The 18632-nt window shown below is 43.4% G+C and overlaps 1 protein-coding gene across 1 annotated transcript in view; it reads right to left on the bottom strand.

The window, feature by feature from the left end:
- Nucleotides 1–18632, bottom strand: part of LOC112255307 (receptor-type tyrosine-protein phosphatase gamma-like) — a 226989-nt gene that overhangs the window by 94612 nt on the left and 113745 nt on the right. The window contains exon 3 of the mRNA XM_042324621.1: nt 12852–13031. Coding sequence (XP_042180555.1) covers nt 12852–13031 — 180 coding nt within the window. The remainder of the gene's footprint in view (nt 1–12851; nt 13032–18632) is intronic.

The following is an 18632-nucleotide window of genomic DNA, read 5'->3' as shown; positions in this document are numbered from 1 at the left end:
GATTTGTGACTTGTTTTTGGTAATCAGTGGCTGTATTTGGGGGGGGTGATTTCACCTCTCCTAGGCAATCAGCAATTAGTACAGGGATGTGTGCTCTCCACCTCTGCTAGGCAATCAGCAATGATTGCTAGTTCTTCAGTCTCCCCTGGTTTCTCAGTGGCAGCTGTAAGTGGCGGTCGTGTGAGTGGCAGTTCTGTCGCAAAACAAAGATCGTGGCCAAAACAAAGACTGTGGCCAAAACAAAGATTGTGGCCAAAACAAAGACTGTGGCTAAAACAAAGACCGTGGCCAAAATAAAGACTGTGGCTAAAACAAAGACCGTGGCTAAAACAAAGACCGTGGCCAAAACAAAGACTGTGGCTAAAACAAAGACTGTGGCCAAAACAAAGACCGTTCGGCGGAGTTGTTCTGCCGAGTTGTTCAAGGAAGGAAAGAGAGGAAGGCTCACACCACTCTCTCACTTGAGTATCTTAACTAGTTATTTTGCTATTTTGTAGCTTTGTCAACTATGTGTGTGTTTTCTATCCCAGTTCGCACCTCTCCCTATATGTTTTATAGACGCTCCTGACCCCTTGGCTGCAACCCTTCTAATTTAGTGTAGCCTGTGCGGACAACTCATGTGGAATTCTGGGTCTCTGGCAGCGTTTGGAACTGCCGATCTGCGGTCACGAACGCTGAGTTCATCCCAGCCTATGCTGCCCCTTTTGCCCCGGACGGAGACGTGGATCACCCCAGAGAACACTGGTACTCCAGTTGCTCTTTCTTCATCTGACTATGTTGTCTCTCATAGTCCGAGAGCATCTGTTCATCGCAGTAGTGGCACAGGTCTACTCATTTCTCCTAATTGGAGATTTTCTCTTTCCTCCCAACTGTCCATGTCCTCATTTGAATTACATGCTGTCACTGTCACTTGTCCACCCAAGGTTAACATTACTGTCATCTATAGCCTACCAAGTGCTCTTGGAGAGTTCCTCAATGAGCTTGACATCTTTATGAGGTCATTTCCTGATGATGGCTCACCGCCCTTCGTACTTGGCGACTTCAACCTCCTGATGTTTGCCTTTGATTCACTTCTTTCCAACTCTCTTTCCCCTCCTTGCCTTTTTTGACCTAACTCTTTCCCAATCCCCTCCAACTCACAAGGCAGGCAAAACGCTTGCCTACTTATCTCACTGCGACCCCCCTCCAAGTATCTGACCACTACTTTGTTTCCTTTTATGTCTCCTTTTCCTCCAACCTCAGCCCCTCAGCTCCTAGCCAGATGGTCATGCACCATCGCAATCTTCACTCTCTCTCCCACTACTTTCTCCTCTTCTATCCTATCATCTCTCCCTTCCGCTAAATCCTTCTCATGATTCTGCCTCTTCGAACCTACTCTCTGCCCTTTCCTCCCGGCCGGCTAAGCCCTCCTCTCCTTCTCCGTGGCTGAATGACTCATTGCGAGCTTACAGAACAGGGCTGCGGGCACCTGAGTGAAATGAAGGAAAACAACACTTCTTGAGGACCTATCATCCTTTCACTCCCTCCTCTCTATTTTCTCTTCCTCTGTACCCGCTGCTAAAGCCACTTTCTACCACTCTAAATTTCAAGCTTGTGCCTCTAACTGCAGGAAACTGTTTTCCACCTTCTCCTCCCTCCTTAATTATCCACCCCTCCCCCTTCCTCCTCCTTCTCTGCGGACGACTTTGTCAACCACATTAAAAAAAGGTTGACATCATCCGCTACTCATTCACTCAGCCTATTGAGTCCACTAGTCTGTCACACAGAACTACCCTACGCCTTGACCTCTTTCACCACCTCAAGCTCAACCTTGACAAGACAGAACTGCTCTTCCTCCCTGGGAAGGCCTGCCCGCTCAAAGACCTCTCCATCACAGTTGACAACTCCACAGTGTCACCCTCCTAGAGCGCAAAGAACCTTGGCGTGACCCTGGACAACACCCTGTCGTTCTCTGAAAACAGCAAAGTAGTGACTCGCTCCTGCAGGTTCATGCTCTACAACATCCGTAGAGTACGACCCTACCACACACAGGAAGAGGCACAGGTCCTGATCCAGTAGTCCCGTCTGGACTACTGCAATTTGTTGTTGGCTTTGCTCCCTGCTTGTTCCATCAAACCCCTGCAACTTATCCAGAATGCACCCGCCTGGTTTTCAACCTTCCCAAGTTCTCTAGTGTTACCCCACTCCTCCATAACTTCAGGGTATGGTCAAACCCTACCCCAACCCGAGCCACCTCAGGTCTCTTGGCCCTCCCACCCCTATGGGAGGGAAGCTCCCGCTCAGCCCAGTCCAAGCTCTTCTCTGTCCTGGCACCCCAATGGTGGAACCAGCTCCCCTCTGAAGCTAGGACGGCAGAGTCCCTGCCCATCTTCTGAAAACATCTGAAACCCTACCTCTTTAAACAGTATCTTAAATAATCCTCCTCCTAATTTCGATCCCCCCCAAGCATCAAGCATCCCAGAACAGTGCTAAAAATAGCCCACATTAACAGCTTAAGAAAAAGGTTCATGAAATCAATAATTTGCTAGTAAGAGATGACATTCATATTCTGAAACTCACTTAGATAATACCTTTGATGATACAGTGGTAGCAATACATGGTTATACCATCTACAGAAAAGATAGAAATGCCAAAGGTGGAGGTGTTGTTGTTCATATTCAGAACCACATTCCTGTTAAGCTTAGAGGATCTCATGTAAAATCATGTTGAAGTAACATAGCTACAGGTTCATCTGCCTCACCTGAAGCCCATTCTAGTGGGAAGCTGCTATAGACCACCAAGTACTAACAGTCAGTATCTGGATAATATGTGTGAAATGCTTGATAAGGTATGTGATACCAACAGAGAGATATATTTTCTGGGTGATTTAAATATTGACTTTCATCAAGCTGCCCACTCAAGAAAAAGCTTCAAACTAAACTAGTGCATGCAATCTGCTTCAGGTTATCAGTCAACCTACCAGGGTAGTTACAAACAGCACAGGAATGAAATAATCAACATGTAGTAATTACATCATTACTAATGCTGCAGAAATTGGCTTGAAAGCAGTATCCAAATCCATAGAATGTAGTGATCACAGTAGTGTAGCCATATCTAGGAAAAGCACATTTCAAAAGGCTGGGTCTAATATAGTGTATAAGAGGTAATACAATTACTTTTGTAGTGATTCCTATGTTGTTGATGTAAATAATATTTGTTGGTCTGTGGTGTGTAATGAGGAGCAACACAAAACCGATTGATATTGCCAATTACTTTAATGATTTTTTTCATTGTCAAGATTAGAAAACTTAGGTATGCCAGCAACACTACACATCCAAGTATAACTGATCAAATGATGAAAGATAAGCATTGTCATTTTGAATTCCATAAGTGAGTGTGGAAGAAGTAAAAAAAAATTGTGTGTATCAACAATGACAAGTCACAGGGGTCCGGTTGCAAAATGACTGAGGATAATAGAGGACGATATTGTCACTCCTATTTGCCATATATTCACATAGCTGACCAATCAGCCTGTTAGTAAACGTTTGGAAAAAATGGTGTTTGACCAGATACAATGTAGTAGTATAGTTTCTTCTTTTTTACTGTAAACAAATTGACAACAGACTTTCAGCATGATTATAGGGAAGGATGGCGCCGTGGCAGAAGGCAGACATTTACGTGTCCCCAACCTATTGTGTTGTATTGTTCGTTGATCTGCGTTGTTCGTAACTTATTTTTTACTATTTTTGTACATAATGTTGCCGCTTCCGTCTCTTATGACCGAAAATAACTTCTAGACATCAGGACTGCGAATACTCACCACAGACAAGCAGAATCCTTTTTCTTCTTTCACGACTCTGACGAGCCCGAGGCGAAGAATATACGGCTCCCTCGGGAACAGGCCCCGACCCCAGTGATCTGCGTTGCCAGCAGCTCTTCGCAATGCTTGAAGCACAGCGCTGTTTATGACTTCAAGCCTATCAACTCCCGAGGCTGGCAATACTATAGTGCCTATAAGAACATCCAATAGTCAAAGGTATATGAAATACAAATGGTATAGAGAGAAATAGTCCTATAATTCCTATAATAACTACATCCTAAAACTTATTAACTGGGAATATTGAAGACTCATCTTAAAAGGAACTACCAGCTTGTTCTCATGTTCTGAGCAAGGAACTTAAACGTTCGCTTTTTTAAATGGCACATATTGCAATTTTACTTTCTTCTCCAACACTGTGTTTTTGCATTATTTAAACCAAATTGAACATGTTTCATTATTTATTTGAGACAAAACATTTTTTTTAATGTATTACATTAAGTTAAAATAAAAGTGTTCATTCAGTATTGTTGTAATTGTCATTAGTACAAATATATATATATATATACATAATTCTACATAAAAATCGTCAGTCGTCAATTAATCAGTATCAGCTTTTTTTGATCCTTCAAAAATCAGTATCGGCGTTGAAAAATCATAATCGGTCGACCTCTAGTACATACCCCAACCAGAAGCTATGGATTACAGGCAGCATCCGCACTAAGCTAAAGGCTACAGCTGCTGCTTTCAAGGAGCGGACTCTAACCTGGAAGCTTATAAGAAATCAAGCTAAGGCCTCCGACGAACCATGCGCTGACCAACTAGCAAATGTCTTCACTGACATTTCAACCTCTCCCTGTCTGAGGCTGCAATACCAACATGTTTTAAGCAGACTATCATAGTGCCTGTGCCCAAGAACACTAAGGTAACCTGCCTAAATAACTACCAACCCGTAGCACTCACGTCCATAGCCATGAAGTACTTTGAAAGGCTGGTCATGGCTCACATCAACATCATTATCCCAGAAACCCTAGACCCACTCCAATTTGCATACTGCCCCAACAAATCCACAGATGATGCAGTCTCTATTGCAGTTCACACTGCCCTTTCCCACCTGGACAAAAGGAACACCTACGTGAGAATGCTATTCATTGACTCCAGATCAGTGTTCAACACTATAGTGCCCTCAAAGCTCATCAATAAGCTAAGGACACCGTGATTAAACACCTCCCTCTGCAACTGGATCCTGGACTTCCTGAGGGGCCGCCCCCAGATGGTAAGGGTAGATAACAACATATCCGCCATTCTGAGCCTCAACACAGGGGCCCATCAGTGGTGCGTGCTCAGCCCCTTCCTGTACTCCCTGTTCACTCATGACTGCACGGCCAGGCACGACTCCAACACCATCATTAAATTTGCCGATGACACAACAGTGGTAGGCCTGATCACTGACAACAACGAGACAGCCAATAGGGAGGAAGTCAGAGACCTGGCCGTGTGGTGCCAGGGCAACAACCTCTCCCTCAACGTGATCATGGCAAAGGAGATGATTGTGGAGTACAGGAAAAAGAGGACCGAGCACGCCCCAATTCTCATCGACAGGGCTGCAGTGGAGCAGGTTGAAAGCTTCAAATTCCTTGCTGTCCACATCACCAACAAACTAACATGGTCCAAGCACACCATGACAGTCATGAAGCGGGCACGACAAAACCTATTCCCCCTCAGGAGACAGAAAAGATTTGGCATGAGTCCTCAGATCCTCAAAAGGTTCTACAGCTGCACCATCGAGAGCATCCTGACTGGTTGCATTACTGCCTGGTATGGCAACTGCTCGGCCTCCGACCGCAAGGCACTACAGAGGGTAGTGCGAACGGCCCAGTACATAACTGGGGCCAAGCTTGCTGCCGTCCAGGACCTCTATACCAGTCGGTGTCAGAGAAAGGCCCTAAAAATTGTCAAAGACCCCAGCCACCCTAGTCATAGACCGTTCTCTCTGCTACCACATGGCAAGTGGTACCGGAGCGCCAAGTCTAGGTCCAAGAGGCTTCTAAACAGCTTCTACCCCAAAGCCATAAGACTCCTCCTGAACATCTAGTCAAATGACTACCCAGACTATTCGCATTGCCCCCCACTCTCTGTTGTCATCTATGGATAGTCACTTTAATTAACTCTATCTACATGTACATACTACCTCAACTAACTGGTGCCACTGCACATTGACTCTGTACCTGCACCCCCTTGTATATATTATTTTTTACTGCTGCTCTTTAATTACTTGTTACTTTTATCTCTTAATCTTATCCATATTTTATAAACTGCACTGTCGGTTAGGGGCTAATACAATTTGGGGCTAATACAATATGATTTGACATTCAACAAGCACCACACTTACACAAATTACTGATGATTGGCTGAGAGAAATGTAGGACTTCAGTTCGGCTTTCGACATTATCGATCATAGTCTGCTGACGGAAAAACATGTGTTAAGCCTTTACAGCCCCTGCCATATTGTGGATAAAGAGTTAACTGTCTTACAGAACACAGAGTTCTCCAACATAATCTAGCTACAATAAGGGTTGGGTACATAATAAAATGTAATATCATGTCATATTTTAAATGGTATATAACTGCCTTAATGTTGGGGGTGGCAGGGTAGCCTAGTGGTTAGAGTGTTGGGCTAGTAAACAGAAGGTTGCAAGTTCAAATCCCCGAGCTGACAAGGTACAAATCTTTCATTCTGCCCCTGGATAGGCAGTTAACCCACTGTTCCTAGGCCGTCATTGAAAATAAACATTTGTTCTTAACTGACTTACCTAGTTAAATAAAGAAAAAAGAAAAACAAATGTTGCTGACCCCAGGAAGAGTAGCTGCTGCCTTGGCAGGAACTAATGGGGATCCTTAATAAATACACAATTAAGCCATCAATTAACCCCTGCAACCTCCAGTAAACATGCTCTGTCAGGGAGATATCCATGTTTGATCAAAGGGCTTGGACTAGCTTGCTAGTTACAGCCTTTCTACATTTAAATACATTATCAAACACAGTTTAATTAGCATTGGTTGACAATGTTTTTTTCATCATGCAAGAGAACTTGCACATTTTAGAGACAAAACATGACTTTGCAGTTTGCTTTGAAGTTAGTTACATCTTGCCTTGTTGAAGAATTCCCCTTTCAGGAGTTGGGAAATGTAATTATAAGTAAAGGCTTTGGCCGTGTGTGGTGTAAACACTAAACACTGATTCTGGGTTTCTAGTTTCCCGTCACACAACATATGGGCCTGTATTCGAAGGGTGATGTGCTGATCTAGGATTAGTTATGCCTTTTAGATCATAATGAAAAAGATTATATGGACAGGGGGGGTCGTGATCCTAGAACAGCACTCCTCCCACGCTGAGACGCTTTATGAATACAGGCCACGGAACTCCATCGTATGTGAACAACTCTGACATTTCCCCTCTCTGTCCGTGGCGTGGTAGCTAAGTGAGTGTGCTCTGTGCATGTTTCGATGAATCCAAAACTCTTGAACATCTCTCCAGCTGATATTATTAGCCAGATTAGGCCCCTGATCGTTATAGGTGGATTAAGCCTAGCTGGGCCCTCCAGAAAAGATGCAGCTACAGCAAGGCTTCTTTTATTTACAAAGCCAACTGAGGAGAGGAGAGGAGAGGACAAACAAACCCAGAGTGACTGTAAAAAAACAGAGCTGTGGAAACAAGCAGTGTCACGGGAGGGAGGGAGGGAGGGAGGGAGGTGGGGAGGGAGGGAGGGAGGGAGGTGGGAGGAAAATGAGAGAAAGAGAGAAAGGTAGACAGGACAAAAGACAGTGGAAGAGATGGACAGTATGAAGAGGGGAAAGAGAGTGTGAGAGAGAGAGATGGCTGTACATGTCTACCAGGCTAGGGTTTGTGAAAAGGCCCCAGATCCAGGAGATTTTCACAAGCTCCTTCAAGCACACTATAAACATACAACCACACAGCTGAAAACTGATCCCCCTGCTATGGACAGTGTCATAGTCAACCAAACATGCATACACATGCAAAGAGACACATGCAGATGCACACAGAAGAGGAGATGAGAGTAGTGTTGCCACGATACCATAATTCTTACTTTGATACAAACACCAGAATTAGTATCACAATACTCAATACCATCATGATACTCAATACCATCACAATACTCAATACCACTGCGATACTCAATACCATCACAATACTCAATACCATCACGATACTCAATACCATCACAATACTCAATACCATCACGGTACTCAATACCATCACAATACTCAATACCATCACGGTACTCAATACCATCACGGTACTCAATACCATCACGGTACTCAATACCACCACAATACTCAATACCATCACAATACTCAATACCATCACAATACTCAATACCATCACAATACTCAATACCATCACGGTACTCAATACCATCACGGTACTCAATACCATCACAATACTCAATACCATCACAATACTCAATACCATCACGGTACTCAATACCATCACAATACTCAATACCATCACGGTACTCAATACCATCACAATACTCAATACCATCACAATACTCAATACCATCACAATACTCAATACCATCACGGTACTCAATACCATCACAATACTCAATACCATCACAATACTCAATACCAAAACAATCCAACAACAAAAAAAGTCACAGAATGGCACTTGATCCAGACAGAGTTATATCACTACATTTAAACTTTTTTTTAGACACCCATGTATGCAATAATTAATCAATTATACAATCAATTTTACATAGCTTTTATCAATTTACAAAATAACAATGGTCATCACAATGATAAACTGGGTAATAGATGTAGCCATGGTCTATTCAATGCCAATACATATTATTCAATAGGATATGCATTGAGTTATTGAGCAGTTGATTTCATGGGTAGTTAATTCAGCTGTACCTAACAAGGAAGGTTAGTCTACAATTAAAGCTGGAAGCTACTGATATTGTCTTGCATTGTAAAAGTGTTCTGGCCTCTATGGACATAGTTTTGCCGCCCTATGGGACTCCAAATCATGGCATGATTCAGCCATCAAACCAGGGTCTGTAGTGACGCCTCAATAAGATGCAGTGCATCACAATACTTAAAAGTAGTTCAATACCAAACTGTTCTGGAGCGGGTTGACTTCAATTCACCATCACAATACCATGGTCAATACCATCACGGTGAAAAGATTTGGCATGGGCCCTTGGATCCTCAAAAGGTTCTACCATCACAGCATCTTGACTGGCCGCTTGGTATGGCAAATGCACCACCCTTGACCACAAACCATACAGAGAGTATGCAGACAGTACAGTACATCACTGGGGCCAATAAGAGGAAGGCTGAAAAATTGCCAAAGACTTCAGCCACCCAAGCCGTACAACAAATGGTAATCAGCTCTCAGACCAACTGGCTCAGACAGCTTCTGGCCATAAGACTGCCAGACAACTATCTGCACTGACTATATATACACACCATATACACCCTTTACACACACACACACACACACACACACACACACACACACACACACACACACACACACACACACACACACACACACACACACACAAAAAATTAACTGCTGCTACTCTGTTCTTTATTTTACTCTTATTATTATCTGTCCTGATGACTAGTCACTTTACCCTGCCTTCATGTTTATCTATTCCACCTCAAATACCTTGTACCTCTGCACAATGATCTAGTAATGGTACACTCTGTATATAGTTTAATTCCTGTGTATTTCACTGTATATACAAAAGGGTCAATTTTCACAGTAAAGCTTTTTTATCAATTTGACAAACATTCAATATAATTTGATTTGGGGAATGCAGCCCAGACAGCTCTTGCAATGAATGAGTAAGTGGAGCAGGAACTGTGCTCTTCACACTATAAAGGTCCTGCACTGATACACAGACTTGATCCTCTCAATCACGTGAGACACATTTGACAGAACTACCGAATGTAACAAAAATTCTAGTGCCGAACCTTTATTATTAGTCATTTTGGGGGGGGTTTCGGTATACCGTGCAACACTAAAGGAGAGGCAGGCGGGCCGGCCCTGGGACTGTGTTTGAGCGCTCCAGCAGTCGAGCAGAGCGGGAATTAGATGCAAAGCCAAAAATATCTTGAAGCACAGGCTGTGAAAGAAGGGAAGTAAATCCTTGATCAATGGCAATGTCTCCGGGACCACCTTTCCACGTGAATTTGCTAAAAGGCCCAGTGCAGTCAAAAACATGATTTCCTTGGTTTTATATACACTGCTCAAAAAAATAAAGGGAACACTAAAATAACACATCCTAGATCTGAATGAATGAAATATTCTTATTAAATACTTTTTTCATTACATAGTTGAATGTACTGACAACAAAATCACACAAAAATTATCAATGGAAATCAAATTTATCAACCCATGGAGGTCTGGATTTGGAGTCACACTCAAAATTAAAGTGGAAAACCACACTACAGGCTGATCCAACTTTGATGTAATGTCCTTAAAACAAGTCAAAATGAGGCTCAGTAGTGTGTGTGGCCTCCACGTGCCTGTATGACCTCCCTACAACGCCTGGGCATGCGTCTGATGAGGTGGCGGATGGTCTCCTGAGGGATCTCCTCTCAGACCTGCACTAAAGCCTCTGCCAACTCCTGGACAGTCTGTGGTGCAACGTGGCGTTGGTGGATGGAGCGAGACATGATGTCCCAGATGTGCTCAATTGGATTCAGGTCTGGGGAACGGGCGGGCCAGTCCATAGCATCAATGCCTTCCTCTTGCAGGAACTGCTGACACACTCCAGCTACATGAGGTCTAGCATTGTCTTGCATTAGGAGGAACCCAAGGCCAACCGCACCAGCATATGGTCTCACAAGGGGTCTGAGGATCTCATCTCTGTACCTAATGGCAGTCAGGCTACCTCTGGCGAGCACATGGAGGGCTGTACGGCCCCCCAAAGAAATGCCACCCCACACCATGACTGACCCACCGCCAAACCGGTCATGCTGGAGGATGTTGCAGGCAGCAGAACGTTCTCCACGGCATCTCCAGACTCTGTCACGTCTGTCACGTGCTCAGTGTGAACCTCCTTTCATCTGTGAAGAGCACAGGGCGCCAGTTCAGAATTTGCCAATCTTGGTGTTCTCTGGCAAATGCCAAACGTCCTGCACGGTGTTGGGCTGTAAGCACAACCCCCACCTGTGGACGTCGGGCCCTCTTACCACCCTCATGGAGTCTGTTTCTGACCATTTGAGCAGACACATGCACATTTGTGGCCTGCTGGAGGTCATTTTGCAGGGCTCTGGCAGTGCTCCTCCTTGCACAAAGGCAGAGGTAGCGGTTCTGCTGCTGGGTTGTTGCCCTTCTACGGCCTCCTCCACGTCTCCTGATGTACTGGCCTGTCTCCTGGTAGCGCCTCCATGCTCTGGACACTACGCTGACAGACACAGCAAACCTTCTTACCACAGCTCGCATTGATGTGCCATCCTGGATGAGCTGCACTACCTGAGCCACTTGTGTGGGTTGTAGACTCCGTCTCATGCTACCACTAGAGTGAAAGCACCGCCAGCATTCAAAAGTGACCAAAACATCAGCCAGGAAGCATAGGAACTGAGAAGTGGTGGTCCCCACCTGCAGAACCACTCCTTTATTGGGGGTGTCTTGCTAATTGCCTCCCACCTGTTGTCTATTCCATTTGCAAAACAGCATGTGAAATGTATTGTCAATCGGTGTTGCTTCCTAAGTGGACAGTTTGATTTTACAGAAGTGTGATTGACTTGGAGTTACATTGTGTTGTTTAAGTGTTCCCTTTATTTTTTTGAGCAGTGTATTTTTCCACACTATGATGGTTGAAATAACATGGTGAAATTGTGAAAATTATGATAATGTTCTGTGAGTGTAAGAGCTGTTTGAAAAGACTGGCTGGAATTTCAGTAAATGTGTTAATAGACCAATAAGAAAGCATTAAAAACCTCTCTGCCAATAAGAGCTAGTTTTCCGTTTTCCCCTCCCCACTCCCAGACAGTCCTAGCAAAATTATTGTTTGAGAAATAGCTCTTTGCTAAGAAGCAACTTTTGTTTACTCTTGACCACTAACTGAAAATGAGCAGAGTAGGGTATTTCATTGTTACCCAGAAATTGATATAGAAATTTGCCTGGGGAATTATGTTTTTAGCTGAAGACTTCTGGACGCTGGCCAGTCAAACACAGCTCAAAGCCAAAGCGGGTCAAGGCACCATGCTGAGAAAGTTGTAAAATCATTCAGAATCAACTGTTAAGATCTAGACCCTTTGTGTTTACTGTAATTATAATGTCGGCAGGAACACGCAAGGTGAAGTTTAACACTATGTAAAGCCAAAACCGAACTTCCACTCATCATAATCGAATAGTGTGTATTTATGTATCGTCTCGACCAACTCCGCTAAAGAATTAGAAACCTAAGCCTGTTCTACTCCAATAGTTCTTTTTTTTCTCTTCGTGGTATCCAATTGGTAGTTACAGTTTTGTCCCATCGCTGCAACTCCTGTACGGACTCAGGAGGCGAAGGTTTGAAAGCCGCACATCCTCCGAAACACGACCCTGCCAAGCCGCACTGCTTCTTGACACAATGCCCACTTAACTCGGAAGCCAGCCGCACCAATGTGTCAGAGGAAACACTGTACACCTGGCGACCGTGTCAGCGTGCATGAGCCCGGACCGCCACAGGAGTTGCTAGAGCGCGATGGGACAAGTACATCCCCACCGACCAAACCCTCCCCTAACCTGGACAAAGCTGGGCCAATTGTGTGCCGCCCCATGTCGCGGCTGGCTGTGACAGAGTCTGGACTCAAATCAGGATCTCAAGTAGCACAGCTAGCACTGTGATGCTGTGCATTAGACCAGTTCTGTTGAAGTGAAGGAATCCAACCTGTTATCTAACCTGAGCATTGAGGATAGCACCCATCTCTGTCTCACCCTGCTAAGGAAGTGAATATCTGTTGAATTCAAAGAGTTATGAATGAATGAATGAATGAATGAATGAATGAATGAGGGCACGCTAACCTGTCTTCCCTGTGTTCTTCATGGAGGTCTTGTTGGACGACTCAGCGTTGAACCCATTGAGGGTCAGCTCCTGGTACTCCTGAGACACCTGGGCATCCTCGTCTGAAATATCCACTGGTGATTGGTTCCTCTCCACACACTCAGGGTAGGAGGAGGCCCAGCCCCCAGTCCCGTGGGTCCCTACAGGAAGAGGGGAGAGAGAGTCAGTTACACCATCCACAGCACAAAGATCTGGGGCAGTATTCAAAAAACGTCTCAGAGTACTACAGTTCCTAAATAGAGACAGAGAGTGAAACCCCACCTCCCACCTTTCTCTTTGCAGTGAAAGAGACAGTGAGCCAGTAGAAAAATCTACTTCCTGATTCACTGTCTGCTCTTCTAATCCTCTCTCACCCCCACATAATAATCCCCCAAAAGATGTGTCTGTTCTTGATCTGTTCACTGCTACACATTTCAATGTTTTTATTTACCTTTATTTAACCAGGTAAGACCCATTGGGGTTAAAAACCTATTTTGCGAGGGCAACCTGGCAAGAAGGCAAAACAGAGAAATAGCAGCATGTACATAAAATATTACAGAAATACTAAAATACCCCTAACACACACACACCTGAGGAGCAATCCACTGCAGTCATGCTTTTTTTCAGATTAATTTGTCACCAGTTTCTCATGCTGAAGCAGTCAACTAGACCCCTGAGTGCTACAGATTTGTCCATCAAGTTAAATTAGGATGAATCGTCTTCTCCCCGTTCCACATACTGCCTGGAAGCATGCATTGATTGGCCAGGTCTGGATTCCATGGAAGAGCGGCCGCTATGGATCTGGGCTGTGCTTCTTACTAATAGCGGCATCAGTAAGCTGGAGTGAAGTCATCATTCATCGCTTGTCTGTCTGTACCAGCGCCACTCTAATATCTCACACCGCTAAAGAAAAGCACGCACACACACGCACGCACACACACACACACACACACACACACACACACACACACACACACACACACACACACACACACACACACACACACGTCTTGCCATAGTAATAAGAGCAGATAAAGGAAATATGCTTGCCATACAACAGAGTGAAGAACACTGTTTGTGTCTCAAAACAACAAGAGAAAATAAGTAGTTCTCATACAGTTAAATAGCATCCCCCCGCACTTCAGCCACAGCAATAACAGATGATAGCTGCTTGCCACTCAACAGGACACTGTTTATACACTGATTGCACAAAACATTAGAAACACCTGCTCTTTCCATGACATAGGCTGACCAGGTGAATTCAGGTGAAAGCGATGATCCCTTATTGATGTCACCTGTTAAATTCACTTCAATCAGTGGAGATGAAGGGGAGGAGACGGGTTAAATAATGATGTTTAAGCCTTGAGACAATTGAGACATGATTGTGTATGTGCCATTCAGAGGGTGAATGGGCAGGACAACATATTGAAGTGCCTTTGAACGGGTTATGGTAGCACCGGTTTGAGCGTGTCAAGAACTGCAACGCTTCTGTGTTTTTCACACTCAACAGTTTCCCGTGTGTATCAAGAATGGTCCACCACCCAAAGGACATCAAGCCAACTTTACACAACTGTGGAAGCATTGGAGTCAACATGGGCCAGCATCCCTGTGGAACGCTTTCGACACCTTGTAGAGTCAATGCCTCAACGAATTGAGGCTGTTCTGAGGGCAAAAGGGGGTGTTCCTAATGTTTTATACACTCTGTGTAAAGGCTACAGTAGGGAGAGAGAGCAGGCTCTGAGGAAATGTCATGTATTTTCTACTTCTGTAAATAAAACCCTGGCTGCCTCATCTTGGTTTGACATATTCCTCTCTCTCACTCTACCAGGTGGAAACACAAATCTAATCCTTTATGGACACATCTGTTTTCTTCAAAATAACAAACCACCTAATTACATGTAAAAAGCCATGTTTTCAGGAATGCACATAATAACTACACCACAGATAGAAATAAATGAAAAAAAATGACAGTCAAATAATACGCTCCACAGAAACGTAATTACACACACTTAAACTTGAAACGCTTTTTGATTTTTTTCCAGCTGTAGCCTCGAGTTCACTTTCCTGGAAAGCAATCCCTGATCAAAAGCTAGCTCAGAGCTTTCCACATCTGTATTATTTGTCAGCAACTTATTTGGTAAACAACCTGCAGCTTTATGAAAACAGTTCTGATTGTAGCCTCAAATCCTGATGCCCCTCCTCACAGTCAACAACACCCCCACACACTCATCATGAAGAGTTACAGCACATTTATGTATCCAACCTCTATCATACTGTACCTAATAGTTACATCAATCATTTTCCAATATATCTTTACAGAAATGTAAGACTAATGTTGAGGAAATTTCTTTAACAGATAATATTATATTGACTATGTATTCACCATGCATAATTTCATCTATTTATTTTTCCCCCTGGAAGCTATTTCTTCACAGAATGGCAATTGACTTGATTAAACAATGGGTAATTATATGTATTCCTTAAAATCTTTGCTTACGTGGCAGAAAACGTTTTCTGTGTCGATTAACAAAGTATACACAATGGGAATTTGTGCTTTTAGTTTAATATATAACCGCCCATGAGCTTCTCCCCGTCCCACTGTTTTCTTATGAGGCCCTCTGGCCTTTCCAATCCACAGGAGTTTGACTCAATTTCCCCTGCTAACAGGAAGCCCCTGCTGCCATCCCCATGTCACCCCAGATCAGCTGGGCCCAGGTCAGTGACATAGAGCCAAACACTGTGAATCAGTATGACTGATGCTCGAAGCAAGCTAGATCTACTCAGGGTTTTCTAAAGCTAACCAGAATCTGTTAGCTTCACATTCCAGCTCAGGCTTCATACATACTACGATGGTGGATATTGCTCGTACGCCTGCCAATAACTCGAGCAGGCTTGTAACTGCGTGTGCATGTCGCACGTGGCTAGTCGAACACCAAACTCTTTATTGAGACAATGCTGAAACATCAATCCATGGGCGAGTCAGTGACACTTTTTCATTTGTTCCGGAATCAAAATGAAAGAAAAGTTATCTTGTAAATTCAGCAGGCTACGGTGTGAAATAGGCTTTTAGAAGTGCCGTCTTTATGTTACCACGTATCGTTAATGCCGACTTTGGTGTTCTTATCAGTGCACAACCACAAACACCTTTTCCCCCACTCCTATCGATACAATAACTGTATTAAGTCATACAAAAGTGTTACTGTGCGTGAAGATTAAAATGCATTCTGTCATTACCAACCGGAGCAGGTTAGTTCTGAAGGATTTGTTGCCATAGAAAATGTACTTGGCTAAAAGTTGAGCCACTTACATTTGACCGGTCATCCCGAGTTGATCTCAGACTTGACCAAAGTGAACTTGATAACTCCTCAAACCTGCTTCATAGGATACCCCTCAGGTCAGTGACACACACACCCAGGAGGGGAAGCCGATTGGAATGGGATGACTGAACAGACAGACGAGCGCACACACACACAGGTGGGTATATGTAAGTAACACTGGGGATTGGTGGGAGGGAAAGGTTTGACCGCCACACCAGAGAGACAATTTACTGGACCAGTGAACAATGTGAACAAAGACAGCTGATATGTTCAGTTGGGCTGGATGACAGACATGTTATAGAACGCTAACGACACAGTTGGCATTGTAGTTAGTCTTGCATAGCGTCTTGTGATCGAGGAGAAGCAGGGAAATCCAGGCTAGGATTTCTTTCACGCATATGAAGCAGCGATGGTCAAAAACAACGGCTGATAGAGTACATGCCCTGGTAGAGGAATAAAGGAATATGCTGTCTTTTCAGGAGGGGCTTTCCACGCCTCACTAGCCATAGACATTGTCCTACTCTGCACATTTACCTATTCCTACTTAACACTGTAGTAAGATAATATAACATTTTTAGCTGAAAAGGAAAATACTAATTCTGGTGAAACAAAGGATTTCTCCAGTACGTTGGTTAATGAGAGGCAATGAGGCTACTCTGAACGTGAAGACCCTGTAATACAGTACAATGCTGTTGGCTGAAAAGAAAAGGCTGGTAGCTAGCACTGTCAGGATGAAACCACTGTTTGTTGAAAGCTGTTGCATTATTCCCCGGTTTATTGGCTCATAACGAGGAGAAGAGCCTCAAGGCTGTAAATACAGTTCTCTCTGTGTGAGTGTTACAGTTGAGGGTGACTCACTGTTTAAAACTTCTTAGGGCTGCAATCCCGTTAACGGGATCAATATGACAACAGCCAGTGAAAGTGCATGGCGCCAAATTCAAAACAACAGAAATCTCACAAATAAAATTCCTCAAACAAACATGTATCTTATACCGTTTTAAATGTAATTGTGTTGTTAATCCCACCACAGTGTCCGATTTCAAATTGGCTTTACAGCGAAAGCACCACAAACGATTATGTTAGGTCACCACCAACTCACAGAAATATTCAGCCATTTTTCCAGCCAAAGAGAGGAGTCACAAAAAGCACAAGGAGATAAAATGAATCACTAACCTTTGATGATCTTCATCAGATGACACTCATAGGACTTCATGTTACACATTACATGTATGTTTTGTTTGATAAAGTTCATATTTATATTAAAAAAATCTCAGTATACATTGGCGTGTTACGTTCACTAGTTCCAAAAACATCAGGTGATATTGCAGAGAGCCACATAATTTTACAGAAATACTCATTATAAATGTTGATAAATACAATTGTTAGACATGTAAATATAGATATACCTCTCCTTAATGCAACCGCTGTGTCAGATTTCAAAAAAACTTAACGGAAAAAGCAAACCATGCAATAATCTGAGATGGCGCTCAGAAGAAAAAAAAATATCTGCCAAGTTGGAGTCAACAGAAATCAGAAATAACATTATAAATATTCCCTTATTTTTGATGATCTTCATCAGAATGCACTCCCAGGAATCCTAGTTCCACAATAAATGTTTGTTTTGTTTGATAATGTCCATTATTTATGTCCAAGTAGCTACTTTTGTTAGCGTGTTTAGTACACAAATCCAAACGCTCGTGCAGGTCCAGCAGAAAACTTAAACAAGTTATATTACAGGTCGAAGAAACTTGTCAAACTAAGTATAGAATCAATCTTTAGGATGGTGTTATCATAAATCTTCAATAACGTTCCAACCGGAGAATTCCATTGTCTGTAAAAAATACCATGGAACGCAGGTCGCTATCATGTGAAATGTGCATGACCAGGACCTGGCTCTCTGCCAGACCACTGACTCAAAGAGCTCTCATCCGGCCCCACAATACAGTAGAAGCCTCATTCAAGTTTCTAAAGACGGTTGATATCTAGTGGAAGCCTTAGGAAGTGCAATTTAACCAATATCCCACTGTGTACTCATCAGGGGCTGGGTAGAAAATCGACCAACCTCAGATTTCCCACTTCCTTTTTGGATTTCTTCTCAGGTTTTGGCCTGCCATATGAGTTCTGTTATACTCACAGACATCATTCAAACAGTTTTAGAAACTTCAGAGTGTTCTATCCATTCTATCCAATACTAATAATAATATGCATATATTAGCAACTGGGACTGAGGAGGAGGCCGTTCTACTCTGGGCACCTTTAATCTAAGCTACTCAATACTGCCCCTGCAGCCATAAGAAGTTAATTAACCTGCATTTGCCTGTTTGCAAATACTAGTCTTTGATATAACTGGGAAGAGTTACAGTACAGTGCCTCAAATATTACTCACAGTAACACATTTATATTTGCTCACTGTTTCTCAAATAGCTGAAATAGCCATTGTATCTT

This window comes from Oncorhynchus tshawytscha, linkage group LG07, assembly GCF_018296145.1.
Source record: "Oncorhynchus tshawytscha isolate Ot180627B linkage group LG07, Otsh_v2.0, whole genome shotgun sequence".
Classification (NCBI taxonomy): domain Eukaryota; kingdom Metazoa; phylum Chordata; class Actinopteri; order Salmoniformes; family Salmonidae; genus Oncorhynchus; species Oncorhynchus tshawytscha.
The sequence above is the reverse complement of the archived record's forward strand: the minus strand, read 5'-3'. Positions and strand labels throughout refer to the sequence as shown.